General features: G+C 36.8%; 2 protein-coding genes and 1 non-coding gene across 3 annotated transcripts; all 3 read right to left on the reverse strand.

Moving 5' to 3' along the window:
- Nucleotides 1-2,097: 2,097 nt before the first annotated feature.
- Nucleotides 2,098-5,649, reverse strand: LOC137939432 (stem-specific protein TSJT1-like). The gene is made up of 4 exons (XM_068784700.1): nt 5,449-5,649; nt 4,162-4,402; nt 2,833-2,953; nt 2,098-2,642 (listed from the first exon to the last, which is right to left on the reverse strand). Exons 1-4 carry the CDS (start codon nt 5,646-5,648, stop codon nt 2,449-2,451), a joined length of 756 nt encoding a protein of 251 aa, XP_068640801.1. The 5' UTR covers nt 5,649; the 3' UTR covers nt 2,098-2,448.
- TRNAI-UAU (transfer RNA isoleucine (anticodon UAU)) lies at nt 4,683-4,756 on the reverse strand. The gene has a single exon. It is a non-coding gene; the product is annotated as a tRNA-Ile (tRNA).
- A 2,240-nt stretch (nt 5,650-7,889) lies between the features above and the next one.
- LOC137938777 (MLO-like protein 11) lies at nt 7,890-14,095 on the reverse strand. Its single transcript, XM_068783813.1, has 16 exons — nt 13,191-14,095; nt 12,625-12,784; nt 12,104-12,161; nt 11,767-12,008; nt 11,532-11,648; nt 11,080-11,140; nt 10,673-10,767; nt 10,497-10,571; nt 10,219-10,304; nt 9,979-10,028; nt 9,735-9,775; nt 9,452-9,622; nt 9,313-9,348; nt 9,102-9,169; nt 8,888-8,948; nt 7,890-8,487 (listed from the first exon to the last, which is right to left on the reverse strand). Exons 2-16 carry the CDS (start codon nt 12,754-12,756, stop codon nt 8,116-8,118), a joined length of 1,665 nt encoding a protein of 554 aa, XP_068639914.1. The 5' UTR covers nt 12,757-12,784; nt 13,191-14,095; the 3' UTR covers nt 7,890-8,115.
- Nucleotides 14,096-16,234: the final 2,139 nt, after the last annotated feature.

Here is a 16,234-nt window from a genome sequence, read left to right on the forward strand (position 1 = left end):
AGAAAGACACCGTCAGGACTCGAATCCGAACAGATCGTAACACGTATTAAAGATGGAAATGCTAGCAGCGCACGGCAACCTTACTGTTTCCGCCAAGAAGGCATCCCGCAACGCCGGGAACCTCATCACCGCCGTGTCGGTGTCCATCACGATCCCGCCGTCGCCGAGCTCTGTCAACCGGAACATATTGGAGCCCGGGAGCCTCCCACGCAACGACGAAAGGAAAAGAAGCCGAAGTGAGTGCGAAGACGAGAGGAAGAAGAGAGGAGAAAACAAAATTAGGGGGAGGAAGGCCAAGGTGATTTGCAATTTCGGGCTGAATCCTGATTACACGATTTTAGCCTGAGACGATTACCTACGTTTTTTATATGACGTTGGCGCTGGTAAACCACTACTTCATTGAATGAACTATAAAATGCAGATGAACAAATGGAAAAAAATCGTGTCGTTTGCAGGTTTGTTCAGATTTCTTCTGCCTCTATCTTTGGCGGAGTTCTTAGTTTGGGGACGACGAAGTGAGCCTGTTTGGATCGACGATGTTGATGTTAAAACTGCGTTATCTTCCTGCAAGCGCCTCTTTTTTAGAGTCTTGAAGACGAGTATGATTTATGACCTTTATTTTCGTTTCTTTCATCGCGGATGAGGCCACCAAGCTCCTGGCCAATCAGAGATTTCTCCCTCGAGTGAAGTCTGGCTTCTTCCTCTTTCATTTCTTCCCCAGCGGATCAGACCGCTGATCTCCTCTCAAATCCGCAGGTTTCTCCCCTAGTCAAGCCTCGCTTCAGAACTATGAATCTACATGTCAGTAGACCCAATAGCTGCAATCTTCTTCTTCGTGAATAGCTCTGTATAACTTCAAATGTCTTAAATGTGCTACCTTTTACTTAAATCTATAGTAAAAACAATTTGAACATAGCAAGAAAAACGCCGTCGCCGGCGAAAGAATCCGGTGGCATCGCTTCAAAATGTATCGTAATTCAAAGAAACCAAACATTTCTAGTACGAATAAGCGAAACGGTTCATCCGCCCTTTCTCAAAGAACATCTAGAAAAAGAAAAAAAAAGAACCCAAAATGAAATAGTAAAATCCTAACAAGAGCAAAGAAAAGTGCGACGTCACTTCAAGACATCCCTCAACGAAGCCAAACATTTTTAGTAAGAATAATCGAAAAAATTCATCGATCCTTTCTCAAAGAAATTACCCAAAATGAAATGGTAAAATCATAACAAGAGCAGCAAAAAAAAAAAAAAAGCAGTCGCCGGCGAAAGAATCCGGTAACATCACCTCAAGTCATCTCGCAAATCAAACTATTATTCCTCAATATTTCCCAAAGGGACACATCAATCGAGTAACTCATGATCTCGCTATAACTACCCTCACCCAGAAATCCCCTAAAAAGAAGAAACAAAAATCAAACTTTACATAAACTCCCGAACGATCCGCACCCGGAAACCACCACTCCACCAAACCACGACACGAATCGAACCCCATTAACACGAAGAAACCACTCGGTTACCCATCAAGCTTTCCTCGAAAATGGCCGCAAGTTCCGCACCTTGTACCAGCCCTTCTTGCAGGAATGCTCCACGGCCTTCATCCCTTTCTTGAAGAACGACTTCAGATCCTTGCTCCGCTCCTTGATTTGATGATCGAAGCCCGCCATTGACGATGGAAAGACTCTCGAGTGGCTTCGGGGGGAAGATTTTCCAGAGGAAAATCGGGAGGGATTGAAGGAGACGACGACGGAGAAGAAGGGAAAGAGCGAGGGACGGAGTCAATGGGTTTCACCGCTGGAGTATAAAACGGGGGAACCTCGGTGGCATTGGTTTATGCACGACACGTGGCGGGAGGATATTGGGGAAGGAGTGGAAGAGGTGGGGGGTGATAAGGATTAGAAGGGGCAGATCAGGAGATATTTGTTTTTTTGTTGATAAGGTTTAGGGTTTTGAAATGTAGGGAGTAGCTTTCGGTGGGAAAGGGATGGGCGTATTAAGACCTCTTAATTAGAATTTAATAACCATTTTTATAATTAATTAAAAATCATATAAAAATATAATTTGTGGGATAAAAATCAAATTCTTTAACCTAACCCAATCCTTTCCAAATCCAAATTAACTCGAACTTTATAAGAGCAATGTCACGTTACATGTAACAACAATATCATGAACTTGTAACCTTAGCTGTTAAATAACCACACTGCCTACCCAATACTGAACTACAACCTTCATCATGATTGCAAATCATTGTGACCACCCAACTTCCCACAAACACACTCAAGTTTCCATGATCATTGCCCCATTTTAAGTAACAAAAACTGAGCTTGCAGGCCCCACTTAAGTTACTTATTTAACTCTTCATAGGATGATACATAGTGACACATCAAACTGTTACATTATTTTTATTAATATTGGGTCTCTGTTTATGTATATATTCTACTGCCCTAAGGTCTCATTCGACTGTGGTGGGATTGGCCCAATTGGCATCACTCCCCACACGAGGGATGCTAGGAAGCCTCGCGTATAAGTCCACCTGGAACACTACAGAAGATACTTGCCCCTGGTCATCCTCACGCCTGATGGCTCTCATCTTATGCATGGGGTGAACAAAACTGGCTAATCCACTCCCGTTCATGAAGATGCAGCCTAACAGTGAGCAACCCCAAGTTACTATTGAATTCAGATCTGCTGGCTACGAACTAGCATCATCATGAATATCGTGTAAATTGTTTAAAAAAGACTCTGTCGATGCTGCTTCGTAGACCAAGTTGTTTTGAACCCGATTTCAATTTTGAAATCTGAGTAACGAAGAAAATAAATGGAGGAATTGTGTTACCTTGAGGAAAGGGACCGCAGGAGACCCCACAGGCTTCAGAAACACTCTTAGGGTCGTCAGAGAAAACGAGTGATCCATCTTTGGCCACTCCCCAGTTGAAGTTGATGCTTCCATCACGATCCTGTGCGTTTTCCAGCGGCATATTTAAACAATCAGTTATTGATGTCTATTTCAGGATTTTTAGCAGCATATGTAAAGAATTAGTTACTAATGTCTATGCAATATGTTTTAGCAGCATATTTAAACAATCAGATACTATCTTTGCAATTTTAGAGCATATTTGAATAATCAGTAACTAATGTCTGTGAAATTTTTAACAACATATATAATTAAACACCAGTAGCATTTTTTAACAATGTATTTAAACAATCGGTTACTAATGTTATCATCATCATCATCATTTTCTTTATCACCCCCTAAGGGTCTGTTAAGAACCCCTAGAAAAGAAAGAGGAGACGGAAGAAAAAAAAAAGAATGAGAAGACATAGAGAAAAGAAAAGAGATTTCTTTTCCTTTGTTTAGATGTTCATGGAAAATGAAAGAGGAATATAGTTTCTCTTGTTTGGATACACATGGAAAAAGAAAAAAAAAATTTAATAATAATTATTTTTTTTAATAATATTATAAATTTTGATGATTAAAAATTTCTCTACCCCTTTCTATTTCTTTCATTTTCTCTTAGAATTCAATTATGATGGAAAATATTATAACTAGGAGTATATTTCTCTCTCATTATGTTCTTTCCATGATCCTCTGCTGCTAAGCAGCAGAAAATCACTTTTTTTCTCCTTTTCTTTTCTTTTCTTTTCTTTTCTAAGAGTTCCAAATAAACCCTAAAAGAGCCAGAAATAAAAATTATATCATTCACCTAAATTTCCTGCCAAATATTTTAAAAATCATCCTTAATATATGAATTCATGCACATATAAAACCACACTTGCATGTATATATCAACAATTTTTTTTTTTTGTTTGAAATGATGATGAACAATATCTAACTTGTATCAAGGGGTTTGTCTCAAATTTCCTTCATATTGTACGAATTTATATTCTGATAAGATATCTAACTTGGATCGGGAACCCCTAGTTTGAAGTTTCACAATTTGATTCAATTAATAACAGCTAGAGTTGATGTAAAGAGCACTTTTCACTTAATAATCCCCTCATAAGTGAAATGTGTTCCTACCTAGAAAAGAAGTTTGCCCTCTTAGACTTCCTGCATTTCTTGATCATCCGTGCAATAAAATATTGACACGCCATACAAATAAAATATTTGTTGTGTTGTCGGAAGCAGTATCGGTACAGGTATACAGAGACACGATTCACTTACCCTTGCAGCAAAGAGGGTGCCATATTTGACGTCGAACAGGACGAAGGCAAATCGCCCGACGAGATCCCTGATGACCTGATCGGCCGGATAAGGCGCGCGATCTCGCAGAACCTTGTACACCTCCTCCACTAGCATCGCCTCCGATGTGTTCCTTGACAGACCATAATGCCGTTTTAGGTCACATATGTTCTCCAAACTCCCCACAAATATGCAGAAGACATCGTCCAACACAACAATTGACCTGCACAACAGAACATGCATGGCTTAGGCTATGTTGCTTCGATCAATCAGCATCAAGTCTGTCTGATTTCCGCGGTGAAACATTTTGAAAAAGAGTTCCGAGATACTTGCGTCGTTTCAGTAAAGTAAAACTTTCTATAGTAGTTGGATGGTTTGATTTTGAAAATGATATCTGTAGAGCCCCTGATTAATAGTTCTGTACAAAGTGCAAACTCAACAGAATTACTTTTCTCGTTTTCTGCTTTGAAGAAAACGTTAGAAAACGACGGTGAATGCATCAATGGTCCCGGCGGGGCTCGAACCCGCGACCTTCGGCTCATAAGACCAACGCTCTAACCAACTGAGCTACGGGACCTTGATGCATAAAGAAATTAATTGTTTGTATTTCACACTTAATATTTTCTATTTCCATGATTCCATCGCATTCAAAGAATAAAAAAAATTCAATATCCATTACCTAAATTTTAAGTGAGTTCAGGGAGATTCATGATTTTACTCATTCATACCAGAATACGGGAGAGAAATACATCAAAATCATAGAGTTCGAAATACACGGAGAGCTCTGCCTTTCATCTTTGATCCATGGCGAAAATATTAACAAAGCTACGAGCTCACTTGTAAGCTCAATCAACTGAAACTTTCAAAATTATTCATGATTTCACTCGTTCATTCACTAGAAATTGAAGAAAAACACACAGCGATCTCTGCCTTTCAGCTTTTGCCCATGGCGAAAATTTTGAACAAATCAAGAATCTCATAACAGCTGAAATATTAATCCACATCAAAATCCAATCGATCAAAAAAGATTCATGATTTGAGTCATCATCAATCACCAGAAGATATAAGAGAAATGCACAACGGCCTCTGCCTTTCAGCCTTTGTCCATGGCGAAGAAACTAAACAAATCCAGAAGCTCACTAAGATCAGCTGAAACAGTCACTTCGATATACATGCTATTTCATCCTATTTCACAAAAAAGACGAAATCTGAATTATCTCCGAAGAGTCGGATTAGTTCATTCGAAAATGAACTAAAAATAGACAATACCTAGGCTGCTGCGGATTCTCATTCTGGTGTGAAAAAGCCATGAAGTTTCCATTAGACAGGTTACAAACCGTCGATTCCGGCCAGGAAGAGCTGAACATTTTGGCAATCTCAGCTCGAGTTTTCGGCCTCGGGTCGCCGGGCAACGGAATAATCAGCTCTTCCGGCGGCTTAGCTACCGATTTCTCGAAGACAGCGAACATATTTTCTTGGCGGTGAGGTCGCGTCCGAAGTCTGAGCTACTTATAACAAACGAAAGAAGCAGGAAGACGAACCGATGAAAAGTGAGAAGATACAGGAAGACATTTAAAATAAGAGAAGCATGTGAAACGATTCCTCAATGCTCCCCCGTATCTCGTAATATTTTTCAACGGTTGAGATTAGTGATTGGATGTTCTCCCTGATCTGTATGATTACGCAAGTGGAAGTTCTGATTTATCTAACGTGCGCCGACGAAAGAAGCATCAGCTGGTGATGACGTGTCATTATGGGTTGGTGGCGGTTAAAGAGTGACAGCGACACGTGTTGATGTACAAACAAACAGCTATTTTGGCTTTAAGCGCGAAAGAACCGTTTTAGAAATTAGAAAGTCTTACCCTCGATCCTTATCGGCTCCGCCAAAAATAGAAAGCTGACGAGGATATTTTAATCGAGTTTCAGTTCGAGCTTGAAATTCAATTTATATTTAAATTTTTAAAAATAAAAAATTATAAAAATAAATAAAGAGAATATTGTGATGACCTTGGTACCATTGAACTACAAGGTATCACGTAGGAATCCAAGATTTTGCAATGGAGCATACTAATATGTAATTACCAGTTTAATAGACCAACAAAAAAAGGGCAAACATCTCTATCAATAGTGTGTTATTCCATTGGCAAATAACAACATTAGATGTTGAGAGACCCAAAAGGACTGAACGATCGATCTTTTTTTAGGTTTGAGATAAATAAGAGCAACTATCAACAAACTAAAGAAGGAATTACTAAAAAATTGGAGTAAAGGGTATTTTTATAAAAAAAAATTATACTAACGAGTCGATTCATGAGTTAAATAGCGGAGTTTGGACAATCTAGAGTTTGACTTGTGATACTTAACGAGTCTTATTTCAAATTTGAGTTCGAGTTGAGTTCAAATAAAAACTAAATTGAGCCGAGCTTTTTTCAAGCCAGTTTGGCTTGCTGTCACCCCTACTTACAAGTAACTTTGGTTACATATAAGGGGGATGTTGCCTAGGGAAGAGTGTCTAAGAGTCTCCATGTCAAGGATTACAAGTACTGATTTTGCTTTGGAGTGTTATGAGGTTTAGCAAGAGATGTGTTTCTCCTAGGGTCTGTATGGAACCCTATGGAAAAAAAAATGAAAGTTTGACCATTATTACTCCCAAAAATAGTTAGTAAAAAAGATAATTTGATCATTATCTTATTTTTAATTACTATTTTTAGAAATAATAATGATCAAATTTTCATTTTCTTTTCTTTTCTAGGAGTTCCAAGGAGTGTGCTCCTTTCGTATGACCAAAATCTGGTAGTCAATTTTGTCAGTTAATGACACCAATTGAATGTTCCTTTCCATTTGTTTTGGTTGCATTTGATGCTATATGGAGGGTCTGTAAGACTGGCAAGTTTTTTTGTTGTTTGCTAATGGGAGGAATTATCTTACTGTTTTTTCTTTATGCAATTTGGATTTGGATGAATATGAGAATGATGAGAAGCTCAACCCAAGAAGCCAAACAATGATGGTGGTTGAGTCCCAGGTAAGACTGTTTTTTTTGCCTCCTAAGATCAGTTTTGGTGTTGTCTTATGAAGAAGCAAGCTACTGGAAAACTCTTCTCCCAATGAATAGTTATCTCCATTAGGAATGTTGGCAATGGGTAACAGATGTAACAAGTGAAAAGGTATTTGTTGAATGGGAAAAAATCTCACATTGAAAAATAAGAAGAAAAATTAATAAGATATAAAATTAAACAATAATACTCCCAAGTGGCTAGTCATTTTGTGATAGAACAGAGCTCAACCCAAAAAACTCAATACAATATAAGAGCAGGTTGTGTTTGCGGGCTAAACCCAATTTGTGTTTCCCAAGTTATCTGTGTTGTGAGTGCCAAGAGGTAGAAACGTGTGTTGTGGATTCCATGTCATAGGAAGCTCCATGAAGGAGCCTATGTACCCATTTATGTGTAAATCTAAACTCGAGGAGAAGTGTTGAGTAAGAACAAATCCCATATTGAAAAATGAGAAGAAAATTAAACGGATTTTAAGGTTGAGTAATATGTTTCCTAGTCATTTTAAGATGAAACCGAACTTTGCCCAAAAAATCAACAATATTTCATTACCAGTTTTGATTATTTAGCATATACAATGTTACCTGTTTTACTCAAAATAGCATTAAACTCCTATAAGATCATGTAAAAATATTAATTGAACAAATGATATCAAGAAGATACACTAAAGCATTAGACCTGTCACATGCATTACACTAGTCACTGGTATAAAAAAGATACAAAGTGTTCTATAACAATATGTGTATATACTTCCCTTTGTAAATTTGAGATCACACTTTCATGGTTAGGAGAAACATGGAAAATGGAAAAAGAAAAACTTTGTATTTATCCCTATACAAGTGAAGACTGAAGGAAACTGTGAGGATTAGTTTCTTTGATTTTGTAATTATCTGGGGAAAGATGCTGTTCTCAGAATGTCAATTCCTTGAGAATCCATGATAGTTCTTGAAGAAACAGTAGTTGAGCTACGAAGCAAGGGGGTTCCAGCCCTACTAGAAATGTCATTAGAGATTTGAGATGATTCAATGGTAGAATGTGGCTGTAGCTCAATGTCCATGCAGGGATCTGTTGTAGGCTCCTCCAGAAGCTGCTCTTGTGTGTCCTCCAGTGAGCAGATGGTGCTCGTTTCTGTGCGAATAGTCGAATCATCGGTGATGAAACCATGCCTTCTTTTCTTTTTCCTTGTTGCCTTACCCCACCCATGCATCATCTCTCGAATTCTTTGTGGAATTAATGCTGCTTTATAGTTTGTTCCCATCTGGAGACAACAATTTCAGAGAAGAGTTCATGACTTTTCTGTTAAACACTTATACTAAAATGTGATTTCATCATACAGAAACTAATTCTCCAAATGATTTGGACAAGGATCTGATATTGCTATTGTAGAGAATGATAGACCCTAAGAGAGAAACATGGTCTCTCGACTCGCTGGCTTGACCCATGATTTGGCCAGGTTGCCTGGATTTGGGGAGGGGCAGGTCAGAGGCTTCAACTCACCCCTTGTATCCCGCACCACCCCCTCCGACTTGCCTTGAGCTTCTGAACTTAGGAAACCCAACCTGACTCAGGTGACACAACCTGGATTTCACCAAGGCCGAGTCACAACACCATGGAGAAAAGTGTCTTGTTGTTCATCCTCTATGTGTTGCAAATTGTACCTGAGTAACTAGTGCATATAGTGGTAATGTGCTGTAGCTGCAGAGAAACTGACCAGCAAATCTGACAAACATAACCACAGAGATTGGATCGTCAACAATTGGTAACATTTGTAGCAGCTATAAACAATTTATTCTGATTGTGAATCATCATCTTGGTATTATTAATTAATTTAGTCAGACATTTAACTGTAGACTTTTCACATTAAATGCTTACCCCAGTATCAGCCGTATGTATACCAGTGTGTGGTTTCTAATAAAGCATGAATTGTATCCAAATTGCCACTGTAAAGAATAAAAAGAAATGGTTGTTAGTCCAATCAGTGAAAACTAGAGACACAAGAGTCAGTAATGGTGGCTAGTAGACAAGTTACTGTGTACAACTGTTCATTAAAAGAAAACTGAAGTTTCAGTTGTAAGAGTAGTACCCAAAACCAGAAATACGAAGCAAGCTCAAATGAATTCTGCAAACATTCAAAACAAAGAGACAACAGAATTTCTTTTTAGACAGTTTTACTTCCACTGACCGGAAATATGTATGAAATTTCGTATAATGAAAGTACGAACCTGGAAAAGAATAAAGTGTATCAAGAATAGCAGTAATTCTGGTTTCTTAAACCAGAATAGATCATCCCGTGGCTTTAAGCTTGATCCTCTGAAGAATCCAGTTACTCCCGCATTCTCCAATGCTAGAGTTGCAATGACATGCTGCAGCTTTGTTCCAACCAGAAGAACTAGCTGCATCATGAGAATAGCAAAAGCATTTAAAAGTAGACAAGAAACATAGTTTTAATTCTCTCTGAGTAGCTGATATTGCAAAAAAAAAAAAAAAAGAAAAAAAAAAACTCACAGTTATAGGAATGATGGCTATCCAAAAATAGAGATTGGATCCTGCAAAGTAGGCCATGAAAACCAATGTGCAGTCAGTGAATTTTTTGTTGAGCAAAGGCAGAAACACACAGAGTAGTAAAGCAATTAAAAGCAATAATATGACGCCTCAATAGAGCCAAATTACAGCAAGACTGATTATCCAATCAGTGAGCATTTAACCAAATTAATACGAATTAGAGATTGAAGAGGCAGGACATGCTCACCTTTTATGTTAAATAACATGAAAGCAACAACAAATCCCCATAATGGAGCACTGTAATTCATTTACCAAAAAGAAAAGTGTTAATGCAGCAGAACAAAACTTGGCATGTGGTTTAAACATGATAACATGGTCAGGGGACGATTGACTCAAGCAGGTAAACAACTAAATTGACAAGATGGAACAACTTAATCACCAGACCACCAGGGAGAAGTTCGAAATTGCTAGAAAACTTACAACATACCTCACACCAACAATCATTTTAAATTCTTCTTCCATGGAACGAATCATGTAGCTATGAAAATCATAATTCTGAGGCAGGTGGTGGTTCTGCAAATGCATAAGAGATAAGCCAATATATCAACTGAAGGGAAGAAGAAGTTTCACATCAAAGTGGTAGAGATTCATGTAGCATTTTTTATGATAGTCAAGATAGCAAAAACAGGAAGAAAATCCATACAATGGGGTACTTTATAAATCAAGAAAAAAAGCACAATCAGAAAGTATTATAGAATTCCATACCGTGATAAAACCCATGCGCAAAGTCAGGTAATCAGCACGAACAACAGACTGGCCAAATTGGCGGAAGAAACAGGTCTGTAAACCATGAACCCAGTAAGAAATCTAATAAAATATCAAAATAAAAGTGAATATGTCAAAGCATGCCCTTGAGTAGTAAATTGCCCTGTAATACCTACCACCCAAACAAGGAACTTATTTCTGCTAAAAGGAGTTGATGTATGAACTTTGACAAAGGTTGATTGTCTTCTCAGAATCAATTCTCTTGTGATTTCTGTTCAACAAAATGAGGAATTCTGGCAGGTTTAAATTCCATGATAAGATAGTCGCATCATTATGGAACAGTAGAACTTGTGCAACAAAATGAGGAAATCTGGTTGTTCCAAAATCAATGACAGTCACATGACAGTAGAACTACTACAAGTGATCAACAAACTAAATGAAGAGAGCACTATTTTTCTTTTTTCTGAATGGTAAATAGCATTACGTATGACTAAAATAAAGAGAAACTGAAAGTAACATATACACGAGTCTACAGTTGTTTCAGATCTCTTGTTAGTGGTACTGACAAGATTGACCAGCATACCACTCAAATCGTCATGCCGATCCATATGTGCCAGATCCTCCCATCTCCTCCATGTATGTATCTGCCAACGTACAAACCAACCAAAATCATAATATAAACTACTTAAGATATCATCCAAAACCATAACATAAATGGCAGTCAAAATATTCTTTTTTCTGCCCTACAAGGCTACTGAAATATAAACACTACTCTTTTGGAAACGAGAAATTCAAACAGTATATTGATGAAGAATCAGCACTGAATTGCCAATAAATGAAAGGGACAAGAATACAGAACTCTTCTGAGTACTTCCCCCACCACACACACACATACAAAAACAACAACTATAACAATTAACCAGAAATACCATATAATAATACATACGAGTTCTGAGATTTATAACAAGTCAAAAACATTCAATGTCTGCAAATCAATTACTAAGTTAAAAAAAAAAGTGTTGAAAATTTTATTACCTTTACAATTGCTAACAGCATAGTCAAACAACTGTAAGATACATGTGTGATCGCCATGACAAAAATGAACCGGTGCAGCTGCTCCAATCCCTCATATGAAACAAACGGCTCATGACCCTAGAGTCAGTGACAAAGTTAGAGAAGAACCTGCTACCTAGTCCCCCACAAGTACAAAAAGCAATTCCTTGCCAAAAAGGAGTTTAATTTATAATTGGCTGGTCCTTTATCACAATACCTCCTTGCACGTATTCTTACTAATACCACTCAATACCCTCCTGAATTGCTGATGAAAGATCAAACCCATCAACAGTTTACGATCATGAACTGCACTGCCCTCATCTACTTTATCCTCTTCCACTTCTGACCTGGTGCATGGAGAGAAATTTCCTCCATAGAACTTCGAGTCAATGCAAATGTTTGAAATCAAGCTTGAAGTAGCTGTTAGAAGGAGTGATATAAAGCCAAGCAGCATCAGCTCTGTTCCACAGATAACAGAAAAGGAATGAGAAGTGAACAAGCAAAGTAATTTTTATGCCAGAACTTCTTTGTGGAGTAGCCAGTATGAAATGCACCTTCTTTCATCTTCTCCACTGCCTCAAATAAAGGCTTTCGGTGGGTTTTGTGCAACCACTGAGAAAAAGAAAACTAAAGGCATTTAATTCTTGAAATATCATTGCTCACACTCAAAACTATCAGCTTCTTTAAACACTGTGCTCTGAAATCAGCCATGCTGAAACTAATTTTCACACACAAAGTAGTATTTACATTTCTCATCATTCATGCTTTCCACAGCAAGCTAAATTATTCTCTCTCTCACTGTCCCAAACTGACAGTTAATAGCTATTTCATGTGCTAAGGAAGAACCTTCATGATACTTCCACACTCTCTACAAACATATCAACTCCAAAATAACCAATGAGAATTTTTTTTATAAGAACATCTTAAGGAAGATAAATCATATTTTTGTTACTCCTACAGCAGTGAAAAAGCAAAAATCACCTGCAGGAGCTAGCCAGCTCAAAATTTCAGATAACGAGGAGTAAATGTAATCAATTAGAGAACAAGGTACCAAAGAAACAGTGTTGGTACTTACATGACTCAATCGGTGGATAGAACGCTCAACAATCAAGGAAACAGCCACAAAAACAGTCAGTACGGCTGCAACAGACCAAGTTGGCGTCAAGGCCAGCGATCGCATTTCTTGTGAACTCTCTGCCATTTTCATGCAATCACTTCCTCCCTTTTTGAAAATTCTGAAAGATCCAATCTCAGCAGTCAAACATCATTTTCCAAAATTTTACAAGCACTTTATTCACAACTTGAGAGAACGTAACCAAGAAATAGTCATCCGAAGTTCCAATACCCATGCTTGCCTTAGGACAAAAGCATATAGAATAAGGGGAATGGAACTGGGTATGGAAGCAATTCTGAAATTTTCCTCCAGGACCGCTCTGTCACTAGCTTCCAAGACCTGTAGCGATTAACTCTATTTCTATCCTCAATAACATGGAGATCCAATCACTTTTTCAGTAAAAGACGAGCTGGTAATGGTTCCTCTAATTTAATGCATAACAAAGACAATAAAGGATTCCAGCTATGAAAAATTAAAATCTTTATTCAAAATTCAAATTGATAAAGAAACTGGGCATGTGCTTGTACCTGTAGAACCAGGAACTTCTTCAAAGGGAACTTCCTTCAATTTTCCTCCCGGGTGTTGTCACCGCCATTACCAAACAGATCTCCAAAAGATTTATGAAAGTTGAAAATAATCTTCCAATGGTTTTAAATATTTAAACTCCAGAGTTTTAACGGACGGACAAAAAATGTGCTTCCAACCTTCGGAACCGATCGCTTCCGACAGCTAAGAGAAGGTAAAGTCTGAAATCACCTTTCTCTCTCTGAAAACCTTCAATGCTCTGTCTTTGACACACGCATTCCCCCAATGCCACCACCAACGGTTCTCAAAAGCTGCTCTGCGGTGTAAAAATTGCTTAAACACAGTCCTCGACACTACTGTTCACTGATAAAAGCTACACGCATTTCTCCTCACTAGAACTAGCTCACCAGTAATGAACCAACCTTTTCGCCTGTGTCAGACCATTAATTTTCTGAGAGAAAAACAAAAGAAAAACTGACAGAAACTTCGACCCGCTGGAGCTTCGAAGAAAAAGCGTGTCTCATGAGAGCTCTACAATTGACCATATTCTATTCCACACCCGCCAAGGACGCCGTCAATCACGCAGTGAATGCAAAGACAGTTTTTCTTCAAAAATTTAAGTCTTCCTCTCAGAAAGGCGGCCTTGAACTCACTCCTCACCTCCAAACCTCGGCGGAGACACAGTTAACCCCTCGTTTTCCTCCGTAAACTTTTCAGACAAAGCACCACCAGATATCATCAACAGAGAAGCTTTTCCTTCAGTCACAGCACATTTCTCCACCGAATCTCGCGAAACAGATGTGCATTTACAGAGGAAAAAACGCCTCACTTCACCATTGAGAAAGAAACGGAAAGGGTTATCACGGATTCGAATCTGAACTTTTGGAGGAATCGAATCAGACAGAAAAGTGCCTGTCTTAGTTGGCTACTTCTCTGGTCAATCCCCGAGACTCAGTTTACTAACTTTTTCGTACTACAAAAATTAAACCCAAAGCGTGTTGTCCAAAGTACCCCTATCAGAAAATGACAAAGATTGTGAACTCTCTAAATTACCCTCTCCTTTTAAAAAATTAACCTCTATTTTCTTCTTCTATGAATAATCCAATTTTATTTTTTTCCAAAAAAAATAATTTTTAAACTCTAAATTACCCTCGCCTTTTAAAAAATTAACCTCTATTTTTTTCTTCTATGAATAATCCAATTTTATTTTTTTCGACAAATGTTCTAAAAAAAAATTTTAAACTCTATATTACCTTCGCCTTTTAAAAAATTAATCTCTATTTTTTTCTTCTATAAATATCCAATTTTATTTTATTTTTTACAAATTTTATAAAAAAAATTAAAGAAAAATATAAAATTTTAGGAACAGGTACCGAAAATCCAGGGGGATATATCGGGCAATATTCGATATATGTTAATGATAGAGACGACCAGCATTATCCAATATTTCAAGTTTGTTTAGGTGAACTTTTTTATGATTAGTTCCCTAAAGTGTTAACAAAGACATGTGGGTTTATTAGGAGGTTGGACCCATGTTACTAACATTGATAGGAATATAAATATAAATATTTTGAATAATTATTTATAATCAAGTATTTGTATGTATAATTGAGCAAGATAAATAATGAAATATTTAATATAAAATTATAAAAATAATTATTTATTGTAGGAAGGTGGAATTTTCTACCGTATACTCATGTTCTTAATATAAAATATTTTAAAAGTAATTATTTTATATAAATAATAAATTTATTTATTTAAATCGTATATAGCATATTTTAAGTTATTTTTGTGAATTTATCGATTTAACTGGCTCTCAGATTAAATTGGAATAACCAACTTCGAGAGGGCGATCAACTTACTTTTAAGAATATTTTCTTTTAAAAATAATCTCAATAAAAAATTATAATAATCAAATACCGTTACTCTTTTTTAATTCTCTATAACCGTTACTTCGAGAGGCCTTATCAGATTTTTAACCGATCGATACAATATCTAATATCTTTATTATATATTACGTCACACCCTCTAATTATACCATAATCTTTGCCGTTAATTTTTTAATAATTTTATATTTCTCAATTTTATCCCTTTTTAAAAAATTTAAACTCTCTATTTTTTTCCCACTATTAAAGCAAATGAAAATAAAACTAAAGCTGTAATTGAAAAAATTGTAAAACCACTTCAGTAAAATTCATCTAACGAAAAGGGCAATTACGGTATTTCCAGTCTTTGAGTAATGACTCATCCACTACATTGAGCTATTGCAAAAAGAGAGATATATTCCCTATCAAACAGTTAGCCGTCCCTTTATATAATTTTTGCAAATTGCAAGCCTGCAATACTCATCTCCTCTAAAAAAATAATAAAATATATTTTTATTATTTATTATTTTAAATATTTTTATTAGTTAATATTTTAAACATATTTCCATTATTTAATATTTTATTTTATTTAAAATTATTTTATTATTATTATTTTATGATAAAATTTAATATTACATTATTGTAAATAAAAAGAAGTGAATGGCATTTTTGTAAATATTTTAACTTTATAAAGAGGGTGCATCTGAGGTTAACTCCAATTGAGCCCAGACTCCTTTTACGGTTCTTTTAATCAAACTGTGTGGGCCATAGAATGATTTACTTGGGGCCCACCAAATAAAGCAAGTCACATAACGCTTTTATTAAGGTAATTGAAGCAGACTTCCAATTACTTGTCTGTGAAAAACGAAAGTTTAGGTTGTGAACGAGAAGCGGTTTGTGGCCCATTAAGGAGCTCGGGCCCACAACATTATTAAAGTGGCTAACTGATCAAATCTTGGGGATATTGATGGAGAATAGATAAGGATGATAGCAAGAGGAGAGACCAGAAGTCTGTATGTGGTTGAAAAAAGCTCAGTTGCCTCTGTCTCATTAAATATTTATCAAGTAAATACAGCATTTATAATCAAATAAATACACGTATATTCTTGAAATTCAAATTTAGGTATGTAATATAACCTTGTAATGTTGTTCATACCAGCCTTACCAGTTCCGAAACCGAT

The sequence above is a fragment of the Aristolochia californica genome, unplaced genomic scaffold (assembly GCF_029961685.1).
Source record: "Aristolochia californica isolate CCGP_79_NKW_82.1479 unplaced genomic scaffold, dmAriCali1.0.hap1 SCAF_8, whole genome shotgun sequence".
NCBI classification, from domain to species: domain Eukaryota; kingdom Viridiplantae; phylum Streptophyta; class Magnoliopsida; order Piperales; family Aristolochiaceae; genus Aristolochia; species Aristolochia californica.

Excerpts from the sequence above, each read along its gene's own strand:
- LOC137939432 (XM_068784700.1), bottom strand. The coding sequence starts at position 5,648 with ATGTTCGCTGTCTTCGAGAAATCGGTAGCTAAGCCGCCGGAAGAGCTG. Across the intron at positions 4,403-5,448 it reads GAGAATCCGCAGCAGCCTAG|GTCAATTGTTGTGTTGGACG; the intron begins GTATTGTCTATT and ends TCTGTTGTGCAG. Across the intron at positions 2,643-2,832 it reads CTGCGGTCCCTTTCCTCAAG|GCTGCATCTTCATGAACGGG; the intron begins GTAACACAATTC and ends GCTCACTGTTAG.
- LOC137938777 (XM_068783813.1), bottom strand. The coding sequence starts at position 12,756 with ATGAAAATGGCAGAGAGTTCACAAGAAATGCGATCGCTGGCCTTGACG. Across the intron at positions 10,768-11,079 it reads TCGGCATGACGATTTGAGTG|AAATCACAAGAGAATTGATT; the intron begins GTATGCTGGTCA and ends TTTGTTGAACAG. Across the intron at positions 8,488-8,887 it reads TATATGCACTAGTTACTCAG|ATGGGAACAAACTATAAAGC; the intron begins GTACAATTTGCA and ends TGTTGTCTCCAG.